The 25,774-nt window shown below is 47.5% G+C and overlaps 1 protein-coding gene across 10 annotated transcripts; it reads right to left on the reverse strand.

Moving 5' to 3' along the window:
* Positions 1 to 372: 372 nt before the first annotated feature.
* Positions 373 to 21,570, reverse strand: MIS18BP1 (MIS18 binding protein 1). 10 transcript variants are annotated; one of them, XR_014528668.1, is made up of 17 exons: positions 21,405 to 21,501; positions 19,291 to 20,066; positions 18,464 to 18,610; positions 16,197 to 16,654; positions 14,433 to 14,515; positions 13,636 to 13,766; positions 12,809 to 12,899; positions 12,125 to 12,282; positions 11,293 to 11,459; positions 8,913 to 9,009; positions 7,261 to 8,029; positions 6,820 to 6,912; positions 6,165 to 6,313; positions 5,334 to 5,479; positions 3,852 to 3,930; positions 3,001 to 3,070; positions 373 to 1,321 (listed from the first exon to the last, which is right to left on the reverse strand). XR_014528668.1 is itself a non-coding variant. In XM_083514407.1 (17 exons), exons 2-17 carry the CDS (start codon positions 19,910 to 19,912, stop codon positions 1,230 to 1,232), a joined length of 3,402 nt encoding a protein of 1,133 aa, XP_083370533.1. In that variant the 5' UTR covers positions 19,913 to 20,066; positions 21,405 to 21,570; the 3' UTR covers positions 413 to 1,229. The 10 variants fall into 10 exon arrangements, 7 of the variants coding, with proteins under 7 accessions (XP_083370532.1, XP_083370531.1, XP_083370533.1 ...); XR_014528669.1 differs by having other exon boundaries at positions 413 to 1,321; positions 16,197 to 16,651; positions 18,485 to 18,610; XR_014528670.1 differs by having other exon boundaries at positions 413 to 1,321; positions 18,485 to 18,610.
* Positions 21,571 to 25,774: the final 4,204 nt, after the last annotated feature.

Here is a 25,774-nt window from a genome sequence, read left to right on the forward strand (position 1 = left end):
GTTAAGTCCAGTCAAAAGTGACTATGGGATTGCGGCACTCATCTCGCTTTCAGAGAGCCAGCATTTGTCCACAGACAGCTTTCATGTGGCCAGCAGGACTAAACCATTTCTGGTGCAACGGAACACCGTGACGGAAACCAGAGCGCACGAAAACGCTGTTTACCTTCCTGCCGCAGCGGTCCCTATTTATCTACTTGCACTGTCGTGCTTTCAAACTGCTAGGTTGGCAGGAGCTGGGAAAGTGGCGGGAGCTCACTCCGTTGCGGGGATTCAAACCGCTGACCTTCCGCAAGCCCAAGAGGCTCAGTGGTTTAGACCACAGTGCCACCTGTGGAAATACACCAAATAAATAAACTGACCCGTGAGATGGTAAAAGCTTGCAGCTCCATTTGTAATTTTTAAAATAATTCAATTGAGTAAACAGTACTTTTAATATACCAGACATGATTCTACATTAAACCAAGTTACACACAGCAACTTTGCATATGTAGAATGCCATTTCCCACTCCCATTTTTTTTTCAATTCTTTCAAAAATCTTCACTCCTCACAATGACTTCACATCTCTCAATTGGGCTAAACTTGGAGAGTTAGGATGCGGCTCATGATTTTTATGAAAGGCACACACTTCCCATCACCATTGGGTCTCCACCCACCCACCCACACTTAGAGAAGACAATGTCTTTTTACTTCCCAGAAAAGGCTGCTTGCGTATTTCATTCTTAAATTTTAAGCCGCCAATTAAGATCTGCAACAGACACGCTGCATACACACAGACAGTACAAAGGGTACACTCAACATTTCCAAAACACTTAAAAGCCACAGAGGAAACAGGTTTAGTACAAATATATATAAGCGCTATTCTTTGCTCTGTGAAGGAAACGTAAGCATCCTTTTGATATTAAATGCCACGTTTGGAAGTTTATTGTACAGTAACTTTTAAAAACATTATTTTGCTTCTTAAAGCCAAATAGTTCCCTGCAGCTGATGCCTCTCTGCATGAGACCCCTCCACCAGGAAAACAGAGCAACCACAAACAGCAGCAGTAGACATCTTTGTATTCTGAACACCTGAGCAGCACCTTAACACAGCTCCAGAAAGATGGAATGCAAAACTCTCAAGCCTTTTTGTAAGTCATAGAAATAAAGGCTTGAGAAACACTTTTGGCTTTGTGAAGATGACTTGAGACCTGTTAGCAAACTGCCCTTTGCAGATGCAGGCAGGCGGCTGCCTACGTGGAAAAATACAAGTCCTCTTCTTCACCGGATAGCATCTCTTCATCCTCTTGGAAGAGCTGCCCCGCCCCAGCTGGAGCCAAGGTGTCTAGAGCAGGAGGAGAAAACCTGAGTTACCAGAAGGATCCCATTAGAGCAGGAGTGGCTAATCTATAGCATCCCTCCCCAGCTGCCCCTGATGACAGATCGTAGTCTAAAACATCTGGAAGACCCAAGGTTAGCTATGCCTGTGTTAGAGGCAGGATGGGCTCCAACGAGATTCTGTTTCAAGGTGAAAGCAGGCAGTGAAAGGAGAGACTACTCCAAATCAACTGACATGGAAGGTGCCTTTTCAAGGTTGTGAATCCACAAAAATAGGAGCCTCTAATTTTGCTGCAGGCAATATTCATATAAATGTATCCAAGGGCAAGTTACAGACTTCAGCATCTAAATACGCCCTATTCGGCCTAGGACCCTCGTACCTATGGGACCGCCTCTCCTGGTATGTCCCACAGAGGAACTTACGGTCTTCAGACAAAAACATCCTGAAGGTCCCAGGCCACAGGGAGGTTAGGCTGGCCTCAACCAGAGCCAGGGCTTTTTCGGCCGTGAATCCGATCTGGTGGAACGCTCTGTCCCAAGAGACTAGGGCCCTGCAGGACTTGACATCTTTCTGCAGGGCCTGCAAGACAGAGCTGTTCCACCAGGCCTTTGGCCAAGGCACGGCCTGACTCCCTCCTTTGGCAATCTTCACAAAACTCTTGCCCAATGGTTGCCATTAATTTGATTTGAATTATTATTGTATTATTTTATAGTTGTTAGCCGTCCTGAGCCCGGCCTCGGCTGGGGAGGGCGGGATATAAATAACAATTATTATTATTATTAAATATGTTCTTTGTTTAAAATTGGGAATTTGCTTGGTCTAAGGCAGTGTTTCCCAAACGTTTTTGGGCAACGGCACACCTGTTAGCCGGAAAAAAATCTCGCGGCACACCACCATTAAAGCCCCGCCCCGTGACGTCAGCGCGCAGCGTCATGCCGGGAGGGACGCACAAAAGCGAAAGTTTTTTCCCTCCCCCTTGCCGGGGTGGGAGGAGGCAGCAGAGCGAGGGCAGCTGAGGCGGCGGCGGCGATAGCGGGTGGAGGAGGGGGCGGCGGCGGGAGTTGCTGCTGCTGTTGTTGCTGCTGCTGCCCGGACATGCCGGCCTCCTCCTCCTCTGCTGTCTCGCGCTCCTCCCTTTTGCGCGCGCTGCCCCGCCGCTCGGCACCACCACCGCGGAGCCGCCCCCGGCTCGACGCGGATCCTCGCCGCCGCCGCCGCCTCTCACCGCCCGACTCGCCCGCCTTCCTCCCACGGCACACCAGCCGGTGTCTCACGGCACACTAGTGTGCCGCGGAACACCGGTTGGGAAACACTGGTCTAAGGCAATGCACTCAGAAATAGGACCGCAGCAGGACAGTATTTAGGCACTAGCAGGTTCAGCGAGAGGCTCATAGGCCCTGCTTCCAGCCCCTTCTCTCCACTTCCCTATTGGTACCTCTCAAATGGGAAAACCTTTCCACACAAAGCCAGTGCAACTCCCTTCCTACAGCTAATAATGAAAACGGGAGAAGGGCCTTGCGATCCACAGAGCAGCATAATCCACTTCCCCCACCTGTCCGCCATGGGCTTCTCTGGTTGCTCCCTTAGTGCCAGCACACAGATAGCCAAGGGACCCCCAAACGCCAGACTCCCCTTTCTAGAGACCTGCCCCAAACAGTCCAGAGCAAGCAACAGTTAATGCTCACCTTTGATATGCTCATCAAAGGCAAAGACGGTCGCTCTTCGAGAATTGGGAGTGGTGAACACGGTCCCAGCCTGTGGAAACAGAGGAAACATTACTTCCTGTAGACTGAGGCTTCACAGAGAGGCTCGGAAACACCAGACTGCTCAGAGCAGGGGCCAGCAAACTTTGTCAGCAGGGGGCTGGTCCACCGTCCCTCAGACGTTGTGGGGGCCAGACTATATGGGGGGGGGGGAATGAACCAATTCCTATGCCCCACAAATAGCCCAGAGATGCATTTTAAATAAAAGGACACATTCTACTCATGTAAAGACACGCTGATTCCCAAACCATCCGCAGGCCGGATTTAGAGGGCGAGTGGGCCGGATCCAGCCCCCGGGCCTTAGTTTGCCTACCCGTGGCTCAGAGCAAGCAAGGGGCCCAAACGAGGTTTGGATTAAGTGACCATAAAGACAGCACTAGGACAGAGCAGGGCATTTTCAGAGAGCTGAGCAGCCTTTGACATGTTCACTCTTTTTCTGTGCTTGTTATTGGCAAAAAAATGATGGAGCTTAAAGACAGGCAGTGGTGAGCTCTCCCCCCACCAGGAGTTCACCAGATCTGTCAAGCAAAACCACAATAGTGCCCAGTGAACAGGGCGAAGGAGCACTTCCATGGAGTTCCTTCTCTTTATCCCATTATTGTAATAAGGGAAGTGTTGACATCATATCAGGATGACGGGCGGTATATCCACGTATTCGATACATAAAATAAGACAGCAAGGGCGAGGGGCTTGCTCTGGTGAGTTTGGGGAACATTGCCTTTTCCTTTCGCTCTTAATGGAGCTTGGCATGTGCTGATCAAGTGGAATCGCACCTGTTTCTTCTTCACGTGCCATGTGCGCTCCTTGCCTTTGATGTTCCTTTGCAGATGGAACACACGCTTTTCGTAGTTCCTAGAACACAAAACGATTTGTCCAGTGAGTTTCTAATCTGCCCTTCGCCACAAGATCTCAGGGCAGGATGCAAAATAAACCCTGAAACTATAGCAACATAAATCAGTTTACAAAAGAAAGTAGTGGGGGGGGGGGGGCGGAAATCCAAAATACAGTGTGAATCTTTAAAAGGCGGATTGCTTCAACAATGCCCTGCAAAGGACCGAACAAGCAAATGGGTTTTTACCCGGCACCCAAAGGAGAAAAGAACCAGTGCTTCCAGAAGGACAGCTGTCTCCAAGACGGGACTCCACCAACACAAAGAACGCCCTTTCCCACATCACCGCCTAACAGACACCTCCCAGTGGTGGAACAGCGAGGAGCCCCATCATCACCACCTCAAGGCATGGGCAGCCTGATGAAGGGAGTTGCTCCTTCAGTTATTTGGGTCCCAAGTCTTATAAGCCTTTATAGGTCAACACCAGCACCCTGAATTCAGCTCCAAAGCATGTAGGCAGGCAATGGAAAAAGCCTTTTAGAATCCGTCTCACTGAGTTTTAATAACCACCCTAGAGTGCTTAGGCAGCTCGAACCTGCCCTAGTCTCCTTCCAGAAGGGAAAGCAAGCCTAAGAAGCAGCTGCAGGACAGCAAGTGTTCATTTTTGCTACTTAAGAGGAAGCCTGGCTAGAAAGAGAAGGCAGGGCCATGGGGCAACTGTGTTTTCTTGCTGCCTTAAGACACTCCCCATCCCAAACCTGGCTTTGGGTTTAAAACTATGCCAGGGTTAGGTTCTGGGGTTTCACAGGCAAAGGCAAAATCACAGAATGGAAGACCCCAGTAACTGCCAAATGCCTTACCGGGCTCTGGAAATTTGTGTAAGGTGTCTGGGAGATCTCACAAGAGCCTCTCTCTCATCTTTCCTTGCATGGCAGAGGACCTAAAAGCTCTTTCTGCAGCAGGAAAACCCAGCGCAGAAAGATTTCAGAGCCCCCTGCCTTGCTTGATGGGCTGTGGGAAGGTTGTGTGAGACCTCAGGGAGCCCTTCCTATTGTTCCCCCTCCCCAAAGCTGCAATTGCGCAAGTAAACCGTGTGTAAGTTGTGGGTTTACTATGCTCCCGTCTAGCAGCCACTTCTTTAAACCCCTGGCTCACCATCCCATAAGCCCCTCACTCACTGCCAACAGCACTTTCCAGCAGTGGAAATCTCTTGCTGCTTGCCTTTCCCCCACCCCCTGCCACATGCCCAGTTCAATTCCAATTTATATGTCCATCTGGTCATACTCTGCTATACGAGCGGCACATGCATGCTTGGACGTTAGACCCCTGGCTAGGAATCTTGAGGAAACTGGAATCTTGGAGTTGGGTGGGGTGCTCTTCCAAGCTTCACGCCCTTATCTTATGAGAAGCCACTTGTAGTACACACCTGTCCAGGGATTCCAGCATGCCAGGGCTGATGTGCTCACACTGAGGGGTCTTCACCAACGGAAAGATGGCCGAAGAGGGTGTGATGGGGTGGCTGTCTTTCAGCTGGAAGACATCTTCCTCTGGGACGGTACGAAACTGTGGTAACTACAGATCACATCTTTGTTACGGCCCCCCATAAGACAAGGCCTGGCGGGCGCTGGAAGACTCTTCCTAACCCAACTCAGCTCCTCATTTGTCACCTACTGTTCTCTCTACCGACAACAAATGTTTTGACGGTGGCTGACAGTTCAGCTCTGGGAGAGGAGGCTGGAGTTACATCCTCACACAAGCCATGCCGACAGCAATAGTGGCACGGGCAGACTGATGACCAGAGAACTACGGAAAGAGAGTCCAGACTGATGCTAAAACCCCAAGGGGACAAAGCAGGTGCACCGTGGAGTGAGGGGAAAGGAGAGGAAGGGCTCAAAAGCACAGAGGAAAAGAGGAACATGTAAGTGTGCTTCCTTTGATACCCAGAAGATACCTTGGGAGAATCTATAGCCTTTGCAGGACTCCACAAAACTTGATTTCAGAAGCCAACCAAAATTTGTAGTCATAATCAAAGCTGGCCTGGAGAGACAAGGTCTATCCAGACATCACACTGAGCTCGGGAGCATCTCTGAAGCCCAGCAGGAGCCCAGGGATGGACCCTTTCCCAGCTCCTGAGCATGGGAAGAGAGCAGGGAGCCTTCAACATGATGAGGGGGTGGGCAGTAAATTTATGGACCTGCATAACAGATTGCACCCAGGAGCACTTTTTATTGCTTGGGATAAAAGGTGCAAAAGTTACCTTTGTGTTCCTGTTCTGAAAAGGGGTTGTAGCGAAGATGTCATCGTGGTTGTCCTTCGGCATCTGTTCCAGGAAGTCTCGCATCTGCTGCTTTCTTTTCAGCGTTCCCACTTTTGCAACAACGGTCACTGGCTGCTTCGCCCCCTCCTCTGCCAACAAGGGCGACACACAAACAGAGCCATCAGCTGGGCTGATGTACTGAGCTGGAGTTCTGCCCCTTGGCCCAGAATGTGGGTTTTACATACCACTTTAAAGGCAGAATTCACAGACAGATAGAACTCTCTCTTTCTCAACAGGTATAAACAGGCAAACACTCTGACCTACTGTCGTCACCCTGGCTCTTTTCTTCTCCTTACCCCTGCCCCTTCCTGATGTGTTTGGAGCGCACCTCCGTTCTCTCAAGGTCAGACTCAAAAATTAGTCCTTTCTCCTATTAAGCCACTTCAGGTACCCCTCCTACATCCCCACAAGAACAAGCAAGCGGGAGAGGGGAGCAGACAATTGCTGGCTCTTGCAGGGGGCTTCTGCTGGCCTCTGCATCTGCTCCCGGAGCCCGGAAGACAAGCACAAGGCCCTTCCTCTACCTCTTTCTTCCTTTCTCCGCTTGGTGGTCCTCTTTGGGGCCCGCTTGTGGCTTTCCTGCTCTTCCATGTACCTTTGCTGGCATTCTTCAACAGATCGTGTTCCCACAGCCGTTGACACAAGCAGCCAGAAGTCGCTCTTGTGTTTGGGCAAAGAAGCCAAAGCCCTGCAAAACACAGAAGACCCAGTGAAGCTCAAGCCCACCGTTGCTCTTTGACTCCTGTTTCAATTCCTAAAGGAGGCCTTGCAAGCCGACATCAGACGCATCAGACAAGAAAGGAGAAAATGTAGGAATTTCCAGGGAGAGGTGAGGATGGAGGGGCAGCGGGAGTGAAGTGAGCACAGCACATGATGAGCACCGAGAGGATGAGTGCAGGAAGGTTTGGAAATTAGGGATCTGCAGGCCTCACTATTGTTGCACTGGAGGAGCAGCGGAAACCGGAACTGGGAGGAGCTTTCATCTCATAGCTCTGGGGGTGGGGGAGCTTAATTCTTACCAAACACCACCACTTACCTGTGTAGTTTCTGCAATTCCTTTTCAGTCCAATCTTCGTTAACATCTGGGAAAGAATCCCCACCCTTCCCTAACAGCTTCTTCCCAGGTGTCTTTCTGGGGAAAGCCAAGGACTTGGCAGTATTAGAAATTTCACTGTTGGCTCTTTGGGCCTTTAAGTTTTCCCTTTTCACTTGAAACTCTTTAACACTCGTTTCACTTTCGGACTCAGATTCAGGGCTGTACTTCCTGAACTTTGCAATCCTTCTGAGTGACCCCTGAGTACTGCTAGCCAAGTCTGGAGAAGTTGGCTCTTCCAACTTGTTTTGCTTCCCAGAGGGCTGAGCAACCCTCAACTTTCTGCTTTGAGAATGGGCTGGAGGAGACTCTGACCCTCTTGGCTCCAGCAGCTGCTTCCTCGTCTCACTTTGCTGTCTGTTGGATGCCCCTCTTTTGACAGTGGGCTGGACCTTCCTCTGGATACACTGCATTTCTTCGCTAGATTCATCTTCGCTTGGCATGGAGCTTTCGGCTAAACATCTTTGGTAGCAATTTGCTTTCGCTCCCTGCGCTGGCACATTTTGTTTCCTCCTGGGCTGGCTGCTTTTTCTGAAGGCCTTTTCATGCATCTTTTTATAGTTCAGTGGCGTCAGGGTAACAACAGCCTTCTTCTTGCGAGCATCAGCGATCGTGGCTTCATAGTCGCTTTCTTCAGAGTCAGAAATAAAGCGCCAGGCATTTTGCTTCTTGGCAGGCTCAGTTTGTCTGGTGGTTTCAGGTCTTGTTCTTCCTAGGGGAAGCAAAACAAAACAAAGATTCTCAATAGACTCATAGAATCTCTGATTTGGAAATGGTCCTCAACTCTTAATCCAAACTCTTGCACAGTGAAGCTAAATGAGACACCCATCATGCAACAGAATTTCTCTCCACGTGCAAGACAGAAGTGCAATGGAGGCAACACTGATAAAGCTGAAACAGTAACAGGATGGATGGAAATCATTTTGTAAATAAAACTGGCAGTCCAACTGTCTTCCCATCAGCGAAGAACAGATCAAGAGCAGAATGCCTTGGCACATGCCCTGCGTTGGGAGATAAACAAAATGCTTTCAGGTCCAGCCTACCCATATCAACACTGCAATTAAAGGCAGATTGCGGAGATGTCACATAGGAGAGCACAAGAGCTCAGCCTCCTACAAACAGCTTGAGGCAATCCAGATTTTACAAGGAAGACAAACACAAACACGCACACATTTCCCACCCCAAGCACTAGCCAATCTGACCTGAGCAAAAAACCTTCCTAAATTTGGCCCTGAGCATGAGCAGAATTCATCCTCCAGCGACATTTTGCCAGGCTTGAAGCAACTCACTGTTGACCTTCTGTGCCTCAAGGTCTTAGTAGACCCCAAGCATAGCATGAGTCAATGCTGTGATGCAGTAGCAAAAAAGGCTATTCTAAGCTTCATCTTCAGACGTCTAATGTCCTGATCAAGGGAAGTCATAGCTCTATTTTGCCTTGCTCAGGCCACACCTGCAGTTCTGTGTCCAGTTGTGGGAGCCACAATTTAAGAAGGATGTTGACAAAGCTGGAGGTTTGTAAGCAGAGGTTCAATACTCTCAGGGTCCCTTCCAACTCTACTGTTCTATGATACAAGGACAGGGTGCACTCTTTTTACCTTTTGCTTGGCTTGGAGGTACTTCTTCACAATCCTCTCTGTTTTCCACGTGGGATGTGATGTTGTGCCTGCCCTGACGTCGTGCACTGCTCACTGTCTTGAGAAACAAGGCAATGAACGTAAGCAAAGGGCGACACGAATCTTCAGACAAAGACTCCACATGCAACAGATGCTTTAACTGGGTTAGGTTAGGGAGGCATTAAGGCTGCCTTCCATGAACAGCTAGTTACACAATTACAAACGTTTTAATCAGGGGAAGACACATGTGCAAGACTGAACAAGACCTTACATATACAGCCAGAATCCCACTACGAATATATATTCCTTGCGGGTGCCCATAGAGCTGTAGGATCTCAAACTGACCTTGGGAGCCAGTCAAAGTTTGTGGTCATTACCAAACTTATTTTGAAGCAAGAGGATCTTATCTCATTATTAATATAGTTCTTCATGTTACAAAAGACAAATACATACATAAGAATATCAGAAGGTGTTACTACCACCTTGAGATCTACAGCTATAGGGTGGAATACAAATAATAATAATAAGAAGAAATAAACTACCAAAAACTATCTCCTTTACAGAGACAAACATAACCCAGGCCCCACATTGCAAGGTACAATACAAAATGTGACAATACAATTTATATAAACACAATAAGCTGTCAAAAGCAGCATCTCATCCATTACCCTGAGCTTCAGAGATCTCTGAAACCCTGTCTGAGGTCAGGGATGAATCCTGAGAAGCCTTTGGGAGAATGCAAGGTCAGGCAGATCTGCTCTCCCAGTGGATTTGTGTCCTGCACTAAAGGGCCCTTGCACCACCACCAAACCCAGACACTGTCAACTTCCCAGCGTTTTATTTGTGAAAGTCTTTCTGGATCATAAACTATCAGGTTAAAATACTAAAAAGCATTAGAAGTAGTAGAAAAGTTGAGCATAGAGAGGTAATTTTAATTTGTTTTAATATCTGAACTTTTGTATGTTTTAAAGCAGGGTTGTAATTTTTTCTTGATTTTGCTGTTTTATCTTTTGTAAACCACTCTGAGACTTTTTAAAACCAAGCAGCGTATGCAATGACTGCGGCACATATGTTACTAGCCCAGAGATGGGAAGAAGACTGAATGGCAAACTAAGCTGTTGGACTCTGCCGAGATGGCAAAACTGACCGGAAGGCTCAGGAACCAAGAAGAAAAAAACTTCAAGAAAGATTTGGGGGAAATTATAATTTATTTAGGAGACCACTGTAAGCAGACGAAAACACAAGTAGGATTCTAATAACCCTTGTAATGTAACAAATATTATGGACAATATGGAGAGATATAAAATATGGATGAAATAATATGCAGTTGAAAATATTGACAATAGGACCCATGGAAGGGATGGTGGGAAGATTGGAGAGATTCAGAGAAATCTCTAAGCATGGATATATATTTGGTATTGTTATAACTTTAACGCTTGTAAAATCAAAAAAGAATTATTATTTTTAAAAACAAGCAGTGTATGAAGTTTATGAAATAATAATAGGCAAGCTAGGAAATTCCATTCTATGGTCTTTTAAATGTGTTTGTGGGAGGGGGCTTATTGGTTTCTTTTTATTATGTTCAGTGGTACCTCGGGTTACAGACGCTTCAGGTTACAGATGCTTCAGGTTACAGACTCTGCTAACCAAGGAATAGTGCTTCAGGTTAAGAACTTTGCTTCAGGATGAGAACAGAAATCACGCAGTGGCAGTGGGAGGCCCCATTAGCTAAAGTGTGGTACCTCAAGTTAAGAACAGTTTCAGGTTAAGAACAGACCTCCGGAACAAATTAAGTTCTTAACCCGAGGTACCACTGTATTTTGTGTTCTTGTGTGTATTTTCACACTGTGACCCACCCTGCACTATTCGGACAAATGGTGGTAAAAGGTAAAGGGACCCCTGACCATTAGGTCCAGTTGTGGCTGACTCTGGGGTTGCAGCGCTCATCTCGCTTTATTGGCTGAGGGAGCCGGTGTACAGCTTCTGGGTCATGTGGCCAGTATGACTAAGCCGCTTCTGGCGAACCAGAGCGGTACCTATTTATCTACTTGCACTTTGACGTGCTTTCGAACTGCTAGGTTGGCAGGAGCAGGGACTAAGCAACGGGAACTCACCCCGTTGCAGGGATTTGAACCGCCAACCTTCTGATCAGCAAGTCCTAGGCTCTGTGGTTTAACCCACAGCGCCAGCCACGTCCCTGCACAAAGGGTGGTACACAAATGTAATTAATAATAATAATCCAAAGCTTATCGCTCTCCATCTGCCGAGAGTCCAGAAGCCACAGAATTACCCTACTGCATGAAAACTGTTAGTCTCCAGTCATTCCAGAACAGGGTTAACTGTGAGGAGAGAGGAATCTTACAGGAGTCAAATAGTTGGTGCCTGTTTTGGTCACAGTGACATTCAGCGCCTGATCGACAAGCATCCGTTCCCCACACCAGAACTGCATAGGTGGCTTAACCTGCCGGCCGCTGCGGGTGCAACTTCTGTCAGTTCTGCCGTTCTGCAGAGATGTTTGTGGCTGCACACCTGTCAAGACACAAAAAGGCTCCCTTCAACAACAGCTTTCTTCCCTTGAGTCGGTGGAGCTGCAGAACTGGATCCAGCTCCAAACCGACCCCCCTGTTTGCTTAAGGCAGCTTCTGTGTCAAGCAGCTGACTCAGTCAGCCCCCTTGGGGAAAGCAAAGAAGCTACCCTGGGCTTATTTAGAAAGGGTAATATAAAAAGAGGGTTTTCTGCGCTTTTAGCAACCACCATCTGAACAATCTGTGCGTTCTGCTTGGCTTAAGAAGCGCTCTCCCGGGCATTTCTCTCTCCTTCAAAGACCCATGGAATGTACACGCCTGACCAGGGGCAACCTCCTTCAAATATCAACTCCATAGCCAGTTATGTCAATAGGCAAAGATGCCCTATGGAACAGTCAAATGGTTGCCTGTCTCCTATCCCTTGGTGGGCCCTGGGACATCAATCCAGCAAGAAAGAAGGCAGAGATGGAAGGAAGGCCATCCCTGATCCAAGCCACAGGCGGAGGCCTCCGTTTTTAGATAACCAAGTATTGGGGGGGGGGGGGGAATGGGACCCGGCTATGATAATACTTGCTGGAAAACAAGTGAATACTATTATTGATCCATCAGTCAATAAAACTATTGGGCTTTTAATGTCATCTGAGGCCTAACAAAAGAATAACACCTACCGAGCTTGTTATTACTTTGCAGTGTTGCCACGTAAGTGGTGTTTCTCGTTCTAGATTTTCTCCCAACTTTTCTGGGCATGTCTTCTAAGCCCTCCATCTCCACAGGGTCCTCCCTTTCGTTGCTATCCATGCTTGCAGCGAAGGCTCTCTGTTCTTTCCTAGCATTGAGAGGTTTTGTTGAAAAGAAGGATTAATTCACTGAATCTCTTAAGAAGGGCCTTTCGTGGATACAAAACCTCTATGAAACATTTAAAAAACCACTGGCGTCGTCAATTAACCTGCAGCAGCTACTTTCTGAAGCCGTTTGCCTCAGGCCTTAGAGCAGCAGACTTGGCTGCCCACAAAACACCCAGAGCTTGTTGTTCCCCTTTTGCACAGAGCAAAGACACAACCCCCACCCTACCCCAAACCCATGGCAGAGTCCTAGGCAACTGGCAGCAGAATCACTCTGTAAAGAAACTGGATCAAGGAAAAGGGATTGAATAGGTTGTCGGAAGCCACATGCAAAATACGTATTGGCAGAGCACCTGCTGTGCCAATGACATCCCCTGGCAGGGCCCTTTCTTGAAACCCAGGAGAGGCGCGGCCAGCCAGCAGACACAACACTGAGCTAGAGACACCAGGGGTCTGACTTGGAACAAAGCAGCTTTCTATGGCACAAATATTATTTTCAGTGGCATTTACCTCCTCAGAAAACGAAGAAGATCCTCAACATACATTTTCCAGTTTTGTGGAATTCCAGATTCAAACCGCTTTATGAATTTAGCTGGCATTCCTGTTTGAGGCAAAGGTATTACAATGTATTAGAGTAAAAAGAAAACCTTATGTGTCAGTTGTCAGAAACATTTGGCAGACCCAAACACAAATGGCGTTCCATTTTCTAAAGTGCCTCAAGAAAATCCTTAAAATTTAAAGCATCCAGTTCTGTAGATGCACATGTGCGGGAAACACGTAAAGGTCAGCAAAGGACACAAGTTAAATGTGATGAGCATGAAGGTCTGGGCAGATTCTTATAAACTAGAATTTATAAGAATTCTTAATTTTCCACACACCCAGTTTTGAGAGTGGAGTAAGTTTAAGCTGTTGTGAAACTCACGATTAGTATTTTGTGGTACAGCACCATTAGAGGTGTGTACCTTTCAATGTCATATGACTTATGCACACCACATGAGACCCCCTGTGGCCCAGGACAAGAGGGGAATTGGCATTCTGCTGGCTTCCCACCAGTGTAACAGCCCAGCTCCTACCACCCTCAAGGGAGGAAGGTAAAGTCACATTGTGCGTCACCCAAGACCTGAAAGCCTGGCAGACTGCAGCAATTTGGCAGATTTGGCATCGAAATAGGCCAGCTGAACCTGAAATAGGCCAGCAGAGATTGGAGGTCCAGTCCACATGCTGAAGAAAGCTCAGCATCCCTGGAGAGAACAGAGGGTGAAGCCCCCCCCCCCCCCACTGAGGAAGCCTATATGAATCCCAGCCTGTCCTCTTCTTTCTCAGTCAAGTTATCATACCTTCTTTCTTCATGGTGCTTGCGTCAACGCACCCTTCTAACTTGTAGACGTTTCCAGATGAAGTTCTAACTTTGTTGGGTGCCATTCGTTCCACAATGGCATTGCTATGCCAGTAAACGCCGTTCATATCCCTGAAACCAAAGAGAGAGGACATAACAAACAAGCGCTCCGTGGTCAGCTAACGGAGAACCTAAGGGAAAAATGAAAAGCACCCCAGGTCACAAAAGTGAATCAAGGCCTTCATTAGCTACTGGGCTTTTTATCTAATTGGCAAGCAAGACTGTAGGCAGAATTCAGGGTAGATAGACTGGGAAGCCAGAGTTGGTAAATTCTAGTGAACAGGAGAGAGATACGTATATAACCATATTCTCTTAGAAGGGAATTCAGCTTGTATCCATAGCCAGTCTGCAATGCTGCAATAATTCAGTCTAGATTATTTTTCCTTTGCTTCAAGGTTGCTGAGCTCATATGGTTTATTCTGTTTTTGAGGACGGTGGCCAAGACATCTCTCTCCAAAAGGGCACCCCTAGTTGTCAAACCATCCAGAACTAGAAAGAGGTACTCCCAGCCCCCGAGCCTTCAAAGCCAACACTGCATCTAGCAGGACCCCCCCTTCCCATCTGCAGCCAGGACTCAGCTGCTGGCTCTGACATCACAGACAAAAGCAGCAGCCACTCACACCCTCTACCTTCTTCCTATTACTAGGCCTTGGGGCCACCCAATGCAATCGAGAAGCAGATTCTAGCGCTACACAAACAAAATACATCTGAACATAGCTGAGAACTGAAGTTGCTTACCTCCGTTTTCCTTCCAGGCACACAGCGGTATTGTTATTGATCACCTTGATTCTCCATCCATTGAGGCAGACCATCTGTTGTTCCTTTACAAAGTTAGGGAAACCGTTAAGGGCCACAATTATTTCTACAGAGATCGATAAACCGAAAGCTGGAATTTAAGCACACCATTGGGAAAACAGTAGCGGCCTAGTCACATGCTCCCTTCATGCCCTGGTATTTAAATACGACATCGGCATTTCAGTGCCAACAAGGCTTGGCCTCAGATGCAAAGGACTGTATCCAGCGCCGAGGGCCTTCTGGCGGTTCCCTCATTGTGAGAAGTGAGGTTACAGGGAACCAGGCAGAGGGCCTTCTCGGTAGTGGCGCCCTCCCTGTGGAACACCCTCCCACCAGATGTCAAAGAGATAAACAACTACCTGACATTTAGAAGACATCTGAAGGCAGCCCTGTTCAGGGAAGTTTTTAATGACTGATGCTGTACTGTTTTTAATATTCAGTTGAAAGCCGCCCAGAGTGGCTGGGGAAACCCAGCCAGATGGGTGGGGTATAAAGAATAAATTATTTTTATTATTATTTTTATTATTATTTTTATTATTATCCCATGTTAGCTCAAAGACCTCCACTTGCGCAAGGGAACTTCTTCTGCCTTCCTTGTTCAGGGGTTGCCCCAGCCCTCCAGAGCAAAGAGGGGCACAGGAAGAGGCGAGGGAGGGAAAGTTCCACTGCACAAGCAAAAGTTATTACCCTAATGGAATGACTTCATTGATTATAACCCTCTGGCTTTGTAGTGTCAAGCGTACACAGTCTGGGCCAGTATGTCGCATTTAGAGGCCAGAGTGCATGAGCACCTGCATCACCCTACATCTCATGTGCATGCAAAAGTGTCTGGCTTCTGGTACTAGAATGAACTTGGGCAAAAGATTCCTGCATTGCAGGGGGTTGGACTAGATGACCCTCGGGTCCCTTCCAACTGTATGATTATCACCCGTGAGCTCCCTTGATAAAAGCAGCACTGAAACGAACAGGGAATCTATTACTGTGCAAAATACGCAGAGGTTACATCCCAGGGGCCACTGCTAAAGTCAAAATCGCATGTAGTCTAAACCCACTGGGTTTATTGGAGGGTGAGACTGCCAGAGTCATTTTTCCTCGAAACCCACCCCCTTCCCATCCCTTTTAATGAGTTTTTTTTATTGCCACACACAAAAAGCTGAATGTCCACAAGTTAAATACATGTAAGTTGTGGGCTTCCTGTATTACAGAAATTTATAAACCATCACTGAGCAAGTCACTCACAGAAAAACAGATCTATTCAAAATAAATTTCCCAGAGATTCACCAACGCCCTTTTAGAATGTGGCTCTTTGGGGGATTTTTTTGAGTTGGGTTATTGTTTTTGGTTTGATTTTATATATTGTGGTCTTGATTGTGAACCGCCCTGAGACCTCCGGGTATAGGGCGATGTATTATTGAATAAATAAATAATAATAATAATAATAAAATTATGCTACTTGTTTATCAATTTCACAACATTTAAATGTGAAAGTGTCTACAGAGCTATAGTTTCGTTTTATAGAAAACATTATGCATTTCATGTACACTCAATTTGGCAGCTTTGCTGTCATCAGTGATTAACCATGCACATAATCTAAATTAAGCAGGGTGCCTACTGAGCCATTCAGACCTTCCCCTTCTCAATAAGAGCACCTGAACTGAAACCACCACCAAAAATGCTTTTGATTGTGAATAAGAGACAACCTCCTACCTCCTCGTTTGTGTCATCACTGCTTGAATTTGCCCCCACTTGTTTTTGCTTCCTTGGTATTTGGACTTTTGGAGTAGCAAAAATAATATCGCACAAATGTTGGGGAAGCGTCTGAGGCCCAGCCTTCAACTCCTGCTGCCCTCTTGGGGCAGGTTTCTGATTGGACTGATGTGATGTTCTTCCTTCTTCAGGAAGTCTTCCAGGTTCCATTTCTTCCAAGGTTTCCCCAGGCTTAACAAGATCAAAGCTCATGTCTATAACATTCACTCCCATGCTAAAAGTTTCATTGTCCAATTCAACCGGTTCCACAATAAATTCATCATCCTCACTGGCAGGAGTGTTTAGACAATCTTCATTAAGATTATTTAGTTTTTTGGGTGAACTGGATACAGTTAAAGGTTGCTTCACTGCTGGTGAAGGAGGGACATTTTGCTTGGTTTGGTAAGATGAAGCATCTACTACACAGAACACAAGAACAACTCAATTGTTATCTGACATTTCAGTGTTCATTAGCACATTCACACAGCCACAATTTTGTCTGCTATCGTTATGCTATTTGCTTTAATCAGTACAAGTCTCTCTCCAAATGGACCACACTGTAGGCATTTACAGGCTTCTCTTGAACATCTCATAAAAGGGTTAAAACCCAATGGTAGAGGATACACTTTACAAATTCCAGATTCAATCTCCAGCACCTCAAGGAATTTCCTACTTAAACTTTTAAAAAACCCAACCTCTTGGCATTCAGAGCTCCAGCAGCTTCCAATATATTTTTATACCCAACTCTATTGCTGTGGCTGGATGGTTACGTGGGAGCCGGTTGAAGTTAAATCCTTCGAAGACAGAGGTCCTCTGGCTGGGACGGGATGATATGGGATTGAAGGGGCAACTCCCATCTCTTGCGGGGGTGCAATTAGTGCCAGCACCGTCCGTTAAGAGTTTGGGTGTAATCTTCGATACCTCCCTCTCCATGGAGGCGCAGATTGCAGCTATAACAAAGGCGGCATTTTTTCATCTCCGCCAAGCTAAGCAGTTGGCTCCTTACCTCTCTCGCCCTGACCTAGCCACTGTGATCCACGCGACGGTCACCTCCAGACTGGATTATTGTAACTCGCTCTACGTGGGGCTGCCCTTGAGACTGACCCAGAAACTCCAGCGGGTGCAGAATGCCGCAGCGAGACTCCTTACGGGGTCTTCGCTGCGGGATCACATTCATCCGGTGCTATACCAGCTGCACTGGCTCCCGGTGGAGTACAGGATCAGGTTTAAGGTGCTGGTTTTAACCTTCAAAGCCCTACACGGCCTAGGACCCTCGTATCTACGGGACCGCCTCTCCTGGTATGCCCCACAGAGGAACTTACGGTCCTCAAATAAAAACATCTTGAAGGTCCCAGGCCACAGAGAGGTTAGGCTGGCCTCAACTAGAGCCAGGGCTTTTTCGGCTGCGGCTCCAACCTGGTGGAACGCTCTGTCACAAGAGACAAGGGCCCTGCAGGACTTGACATCTTTCCGCAGGGCCTGCAAGACAGAGCTGTTCCACCAGGCCTTTGGTTAGGGCACAGCCTGACTCCCTCCTTTGGCAATCTTTACAATACTTTAGTCTATGGTTGCCATCAATTTTGATTTTAATTAATTCTTATGATGTTTTATAATGGTGCACTATTTTAGTGTTGTTAGCCGCCCTGAGCCCGGCTTCGGCTGGGGAGGGCGGGATATAAATAAAATTTATTATTATTATTATTATTATTACCTTTTATAAAAAGTACACAATAAAAATGGTAACATTATCTTCCCAACGTAAAACTAGAAAACACCCCTCTATTCCATCAGAATTAGGGGCTGTGGAGGTGTCAAGACAGGTGAATGGAAGCAGTGATGGAATTAAAGCACAACCCAACCACTTGGCATTTCGTTATTTGTGATGTCAGCTGGCTTAGATAACTGTCAACCCTTTTGCTCCACCAGTGAGTCATGCAATCAGGCTAAGAAGCTTTGATTATTGCCATTTTAAATATCAGAGACCTTAAACAACTGCCAAATCATATTCGAGTGCTGACTACATGGTACCTTTTGAAGTTTGATGGGAGGATAACTAGAGAAATCTTTCACTGTAATGCTTCACAAACTGAATCTTAAAGGCATCAAAGAATGACTCTGGTCAGTAGTTTTCATGCAACTGCAAAGTGCTTCCTTCCTTCAGTGTACCCCAGATGCTTCTGTTGCAGACTGAAAGAGTAAGCATTCCTGGGACAAACATACAGCCTGACGTGATTTCTGTGGAGAAGTACCTTTTTCCAATGGTTTCTGCTGCAGCTTCTGCTTTACACGTGAGAAAAATTTGTGAGGGGATTCCAAAACTGGAGGGCTCATTACCGCAGAACAAACATTTTTGTTCTTTGCAATATGGCTGGGCACTGAAATGGGAAAGACAAGAGAAGGATTTTAACAAAGGTATATCAGTAGCCTCTGGATTATGTGTTAGAAATAATGTGCATTCCACAAGGCTCTCTATTTAAATTTGCACAACATATAACCTCAAGCAGTGGGAAACTACTCTCTGAGGAAACTCAGATATGTTTCTGAGGGATCCCAGAGCTACTTAGAACCTAGCTGAAAAACACTGGTTTACAACTTCTATTTATTTTGAGTTAGCTGACCGTGCTACTCCCCCCAGCACCCACAGAGAATAGTCAGTTGTACTGTTGGCAAGCTGTCTTTGCTTGAATAGTTGCCCACAGCCTCCATAGGTGCCTTAAACGAAGTCAGGCTTTCTGCCACTGAGCTACAGCCCTTCCCCAAGGGCAGACCTTTCTGCAGAGTTGGTGGTGGGAGATAAAATTATTCAAGCCTGTGTTACAGCAGATGATTGCATGCACAACAGGACTGTGACTGGAGTGAAGAGCATAATGAGCAAGAAGTATAGTACAGCAGGGGGAAAGGAGCCAAAGGTTAAAGGTAACCAACAAAATGGAAACAGGTTTGCTAGGAGCCCGTTGGTAAGAGGTGAAGGCTCATGTTTGCAACTACACCCCAAACATCTAAACATGAAGCTTCTGTTAAGCAGCATTTTCTAAGAAGAAATGATAAAGCAAACCTTGTTCTTCCCTGGCCTTTCCAAGGGGCTCCTCAGCCAGCCTCTCCTTTGGCTTATCATCTTCAGCCTGGGATTTTTTGCCTTGTCTTCCCAAAGGGGCAAGATGCCTTTCAGGAGTGAGGATATAATCTGTGGTAATGTCTACGTTCAACAACTTCTTTTCTTGTGACAACTTCTGCTGTTTAGCAAGAGCTGCCCTGGTCTTCATTCTTGCGAAGACTTTTGCTGGAGACTCCAGGGATAATTGCCCGCAAGCTTTACGTTTCAGGGCCGCATTCCCTGTCGGTGGCGCAGCTTCCGGTTTCGGACAAGAGGCAAGCGGATTCAGTTCTCCTTCAGAAACCGGCTTTATCTCGCTGAGGTCAAGCAATTCTTTAGCATGAGTACCACCAGCTATTAAAGTGGACTGGAAAACGTTCCCTCTTTTGCCACCTTTTTCCAAGCAAAGGTTTTGGCCAGCAGGAACCCCTGAAGGCCAAGTAGCTTTCTTCATTGCTGAAGCAGGAACGCAACCCGCTTGAAATTTCCCAAAATCCTTTAACGGCGTACCTCCAGGGATGTTGCTTAGGAGAACACCTTTCAAAGACATTTCTCTTCTTCTAGGAGAAGGAAGTGGGGACATGGCTCTACCTTTAAAAGATCAAGGGATTCCAATCATCTCAATAAAACAGGTATTGCGTCAAAAGTAAATTCATTAAGGCCTGTTTATGTAGGTGTCTTTTTTAATGACGTAAAAAAGAGGATTTGAGTGTGTCTACTTTTTCTTCGCATCCTACCTGCAAAAGAAGCATAATTGTTTTTGTTTTTATTGATGGTCACACAAGAAAGAGTAACATTGTTTCTGTCATGGCTATCAGGCAACATGAGCTTGGTGACAATGAAAAACCAATGGCTACTGTCTGTTATATTTCAATATATCATGCAATTGTTTTAAAGTCAGTGCAAATAAATTGTGTCAAAATTTGTAGGCTACACCGAACATTGCCCACTTGTTTTGGTCCTAATGAAAATGACTGTCCCATCATAACAGGCTGTTTCCCCCCCAGTATGTCCACTATCAAAGTGCTTCTGAATGCAGTACCAAGAGAATCAAGTCTTTTTGTCTTAAGACAGTCTTTAAAATAATCTTTCCCCCATTTTTTTAAATAATACTAATTCCAGTAGCACCTTAAAGACCAACTAAGTACGTATAAGCTTTCTAGGTATGAGCTTCCGTGTGTATACACACTTCTTCAGATACTCTGCAGCAGAGGTAGCTACAACCTTGCTGGCCCTAGTAGGACCAGCTTGGCCACTTGGCCCTGGTGATCAGTTGATGTCTACTGACTGGGTTTTTGTTTTTCCCCTCTCCCCAAAATGACCCCTGAATTTTTGAATTTGATTGATATCGATGCTGCATTTTATGCTGTTTTTAAGTCGCAGCTTAATCAATGTTTTATATTTGCTGTTAGCAGCCCTGAGCCCCCACCGGGAAAGGCGGGGTATAAATAAAAATTTATTATTACAGTGGTACCTCGGGTTAAGTACTTAATTTGTTCCGGAGGTCCGTTCTTATCCCGAGGGATCACTTTAGCTAATGGGGCCTCCTGCTGCCGCCGTGTGATTTCTGTTCTCATCCTGAAGCAAAGTTCTTAACCCGAGGTAATATTTTCTGGGTTAGCAGAGTCTGTAACCTGAAGTGTCTGTAACCCGAGGTACCACTGTATTTATTTTTATAACTGTTGATGACTGCTAAGGATGGCAGTTGGTTCCACAAGGAAGGAACCAATAATAATAATAATAATAATAATAATAATAATAATGTAGTAGTAATAATAATAATAATGATGATGATGTTATTATTTATACCCCGCCTAACTTCTCGGGGACCAAGAGGCCTGTCAGCTTTCTTCCATTCCCCCCTCCCGTCCGCTCCGCACAACAGCCCTGCGAGGTAGGCAGGCGGGCGGCCCTTCCTTCCTTCCTTCCCTCCCCCGACCCCCTCTTCCCATCTCGGCCCCGAGCTCGGCGGGACTCGAGGGGTCTACTCTGAGGAGGAGCTGGGCCGCCGCCGCTTCCCTCAGGCCGCCTTGGCCCTCCCGCCCCTGAGGAGGCTCCTGGAGGCCCCAACTCACCCCCCGACCGAGCGGCCCCGACTCCCGCCGCGTCTCCCCTCAGCCGACGACCGTTGCCCGCCGCCAGCTTCGAATCCGGCGCCCACGACGCCGATTGGCTCCCCTGGCGCGAGGCGGCGGAAGCGGAAGCCCCTGGGCGGCCATGTTGGAAGCTGGCGCTCCGGACGCCGAGGGGAGGCGCGGGACCGGGCGCGCATGCGTAGATTGCCTTTCTGGGCGGGGCTGAAGCGGGTGCCTTGGCATTCGCTCGCTGCTCTCTCCCCCCCCCCCGTGGAACCTTGGGATGGTTCAGGCGGAGAGGCGGCCTGGGAGCGCCGCTGGTCTCCCCCCCCCCCCGAGCGTTGCTGGGCGATGGTCTCGCCCGGAGGAGGCGCCGCCTGGGCCTTGCAAGGAGCGCCTCGCCCGCTCGCATTGGAGACTAGCCAGCTGGATCGGGCCCAGGGAGGGCGCTGCCAGGGCAGCAGAGCAGAGCCAGCATGTCTGGGACCTAGCCATAGCCCTCTCCTCCTCCCTGAAGTCCCCCAAGCCTCTCACATATAGACTGGTGACTGGGAACGGCCGCCGAGACCATCTAACACCGGTCTTGAAAGACCTGCATTGGCTCCCAGGACGTTTCTGAGCACAATTCAAAGTGTTGGTGCTGACCTTGAAAGCCCTAAACGGCCTCAAAGGCCCAGTAGACCTGAAGGAGCGTCTCCACCCCCATCGTTCAGCCTGGACACTGAGGTCCAGCTCTGAGGGCCTTCTGGCGGTTCCCTCACTGCAAGAAGTGAAGCTACAGGGAACCAGGCAGAGGGCCTTCTTGGTGGTGGTGCCTGCCCTGTGGAATGTCCTCCCACCAGATGTCAAAGAGAACAACAACTACCAGACTTTTAGAAGACATCTGAAGGCAGCCCTGTTTAGGGAAGCTTTTAATGTTTGATGTATCATAGTATTTTAATATTCTTTTGGAAGCCGCCCAGAGTGGCTGGGGAAACCCAGCCAGATGGGCGGGGTATAAATAATAAATAATTATTATTATTATTATTATTATTATTAATATATATATATCACACACATATAGGTAAAGGTACCCCTGCCCGTACGGGCCAGTCATGTCCGACTCTAGGGTTGCGTGCTCATCTCGCTTAAGAGGCCGGGAGCCAGCGCTGTCCGGAGATACTTCCGGGTCACGTGGCCAGCGTGACGAAGCTGCTCTGGCGAGCCAGCACCAGCGCAGCACACGGAAACGCCGTTTACCTTCCCGCTATAAAGCGGTACCTATTTATCTACTTGCACTTAGGGGTGCTTTCGAACTGCTAGGTGGGCATGAGCTGGGACCGAACGACGGGAGCTCACCCCGCCGCGGGGATTCGAACTGCCGACCATGCGATCGGCAAGCCCTAGGCGCTGAGGTTTTACCCACGGCGCCACCCGCTTCCCACACACACACACACACACATATACACACATATACATAAGGTAAAGGGACCCCCGACCATTAGGTCCAGTCGTGACCAACTCTGGGGTTGCGGTGCTCATCTCACTTTATTGGCCGAGGGAGCCGGCGTACAGCTTCCGGGTCATGTGGCCAGCAGGACTAAGCCGCTTCTGGCGAACCAGAGCAGCGCACAGAAATGCCGTTTGCCTTCCCATCAGAGGAAGGCAAAATATTTTAAATACAAAGAAGTAGAAAATGCACAGCCCTGGCACACAGTTGCTGCAGGACTAAAAAAATACCTGCAAAGCTGTGCTTTTCCAGCACATTCCTGTTCAGGTATACTTAGAAGAAAGTCCTTTGGACCTATGGGCATAGCCAGGATTTTTGTTGGGGAGGGGGCAGAACCTTAGCTATGTATTTTTATTGATTGCAGAGGGCAGCTGCCCCAAAGGCTACACCCCTGTTTGGACCCCTTCCCTTTCCTATTGGTTCTAGCCCAGCTGGCATGGCCAGGGGGGTTCAGGAAGTTGTGGATGCCTCATGGAGGGAAGCAGAGGTGCCATCACCCTTGGGGAGGTAGTGGTGTGGCCGCATCTTAAAAAGCCCACCCTGGACCCTGCGATAATAACAACCATAATAGCAACAGCAATAATTTTATTATTTGTACCCTGCCAATCTGAACGGGTTGCCACAGAAACTCTAGGTGGCTTCCAACACATGTAAAAACATATTAAAACATTCTAGATTCAGGTAGGTAGCCGTGTTGGTCTGACACAGTTGAAATAAATAAATAAATAAATAAATAAAAATTAAAAATAGTCCTGTAGCACCTTAGAGACTAACTAAGTTTGTTCTGGGTATGGGCTTCCATGTGCATGCACACTTCTTCAGATACTCTGAAAGAGAAATCACCAGACCCTTATATACAGTGGGAGGGTGGGGCAGGCTTTGGCTGGGGAGGGCAGGATATAAACAAAATTTTATTATTTTATTACTTATTATAGGTAACCTTGGCCGGCTGAGGTTGCCTATGCCTGGGGTGGGGTATTTCTCAGAGGGTAGTAGGAGATGGGTGATTGACTCAATGGGTATGGTAAACCTGTTGACGACTCTTAACAACGGCTTATTATTAAAACATTAAACCTTAAAAAAACTTCCCTCTACAGGGCTGCCTTCAGATGTCTTCTAAATAGTTACTTATCTCCTTGGCTCGGGGGGGGGGGTCTCATAACTCCACCCCTTCCAACATTTCTCTGATGAAAATAGGGGCATCTTTAGGAAAAGTGGGACGTTCTAGGATCAAATTAGAAACCAGGACAGCTTCTGTAATCCAGGACTGTCCCTGGAAAATAAGGACACTGGGTGGGTCTGCAGGGTCCCATGGGGGGGGGGGGCAGTGGAAAAGTCCAGGCTCCAGCCAGATGGAGTTCCCCCAATGGGGCAGGTGTCCCTTCACTGGCTGCAAGGAGAAGGAGGCATCACCCCAGCCCTGAAGGATAGCCCCATAGCTCCAAAAGGCAGTAGCCCCATAGCCTTGGCAAGAGAGCCGGTCCTGGGGACACAGGGTTGCGCCCCCACAGAAAATATCTACATGGTGCCTAGGGAACAACTTGCACCTTAAAATCAGTGAGACAAAGGAGATGGTGTTGGACTTTCGGAGGAATAGAGGAGAACTAGCCCTGCTGTGTGGAGAGAGTCTCTTCCTTTAAATTCCCAGGAGTTTATCTCAGTGAAGACCTTACTTGGAAAATCAGTACAACCCAGGTGGTTAAGAAAGCCCAACAGAGACTCCATCTCCTCAGAATATTGCGGAAGAACGATGTCAATCAACATTTGATGATCTCCTTCTACCGGTCCACAATAGAAAGTGTCCTTTCCTACTGCATCACGGTGTGGGACACTGGTTTGACATCAACTGATAGGAAGTGCCTACAGAGGGTGGTGAATACAGCACAAGATATTATGGGCTGTCCTGTGAATCCGCTGGATGAAATAGCGGAAGAACGTGGCCTCAGGAGAGCGAGGAAAATTCTCAGGGATGATTCACACCCTGGCCGGCACTTTCTTGATCTCCTGCCCTCGGGCAGAAGATATAGAAGCATGATTAGTCGCACCAACATGGTAAAGAACTGCTTCTGTCTGTGAGCTGCTAGGCTTCTGAATGAAAAGAGAACAACAGGGCAACTGACTTTGGGGTTTGGTGGGTGTGCGTCAGTAAACGAGGGAAATTGAGGCTAAGAGAGCTGAGTGGGGGGTGCTCATGTAATCTCACTGTATACAAGTTGTACAAGTGACCATAAAGTATTTCAATTTCAATTCTGTGCCTGGGGCCATCACCCCCCACTCTGCACCATTGTGCATTGGTGACCTCAAAACTGGATCACTGAAGTGTGCTGTACGTCGAGCTCATCTCAGACCCCCCAAGTGCCCCTATTTTCTGGAGACAGTCCTGAAGCTGTCTCGGTTTCTGATTTGATTCTGGAATGTCCCACTTCTCCTTAGGACGTCCCTCTTTTCATCAGAGAACTGTTGGAGGGTATGGTAGCATGTCCCTCTTTTCATTGGAAAGCTGTTATGGGACCCCCCAGGCCTAGGAAATACAACCTTTAGAAAACATCTGAAGGCAGCCCTGTAGAGGGAAGTTCCTTAAGGTTTAATGTTTTATTATATTTTTATATAGGCTGGAAGCTTCCCAGAGTGGCTGGGGCAACCCAGTCCGATGGGCGGGGTAAAATGATGATGATGATGGAATAGGCCATCCCTATTTTCATGGGAGAAATGTTGGAAGGTATGTGGTCTTGGGTTGCCCCAGAAGCTCCAGGTGGTGCAGAAGGAGGCATTTACACTGCTGACGGGAGCAAACAATTGACGGAACTTGACATTCCAGTTAAACCATCTATTTTATTTTATTTTATTTTTAAAAGATATTTATTAAAGTTTCCAATTTTTT

The sequence above is a fragment of the Podarcis liolepis genome (genome assembly GCF_965112155.1).
Source record: "Podarcis liolepis genome assembly, chromosome: 1".
Lineage (NCBI taxonomy): Eukaryota > Metazoa > Chordata > Lepidosauria > Squamata > Lacertidae > Podarcis > Podarcis liolepis.

Excerpts from the sequence above, each read along its gene's own strand:
- MIS18BP1 (XM_083514402.1), bottom strand. The coding sequence starts at position 19,912 with ATGTCCCCACTTCCTTCTCCTAGAAGAAGAGAAATGTCTTTGAAAGGT. Across the intron at positions 18,611-19,290 it reads AAAGGCCAGGGAAGAACAAG|TGCCCAGCCATATTGCAAAG; the intron begins GTTTGCTTTATC and ends TTCCCATTTCAG. Across the intron at positions 12,283-12,808 it reads CTTCTTCGTTTTCTGAGGAG|GAAAGAACAGAGAGCCTTCG; the intron begins GTAAATGCCACT and ends TCTCAATGCTAG.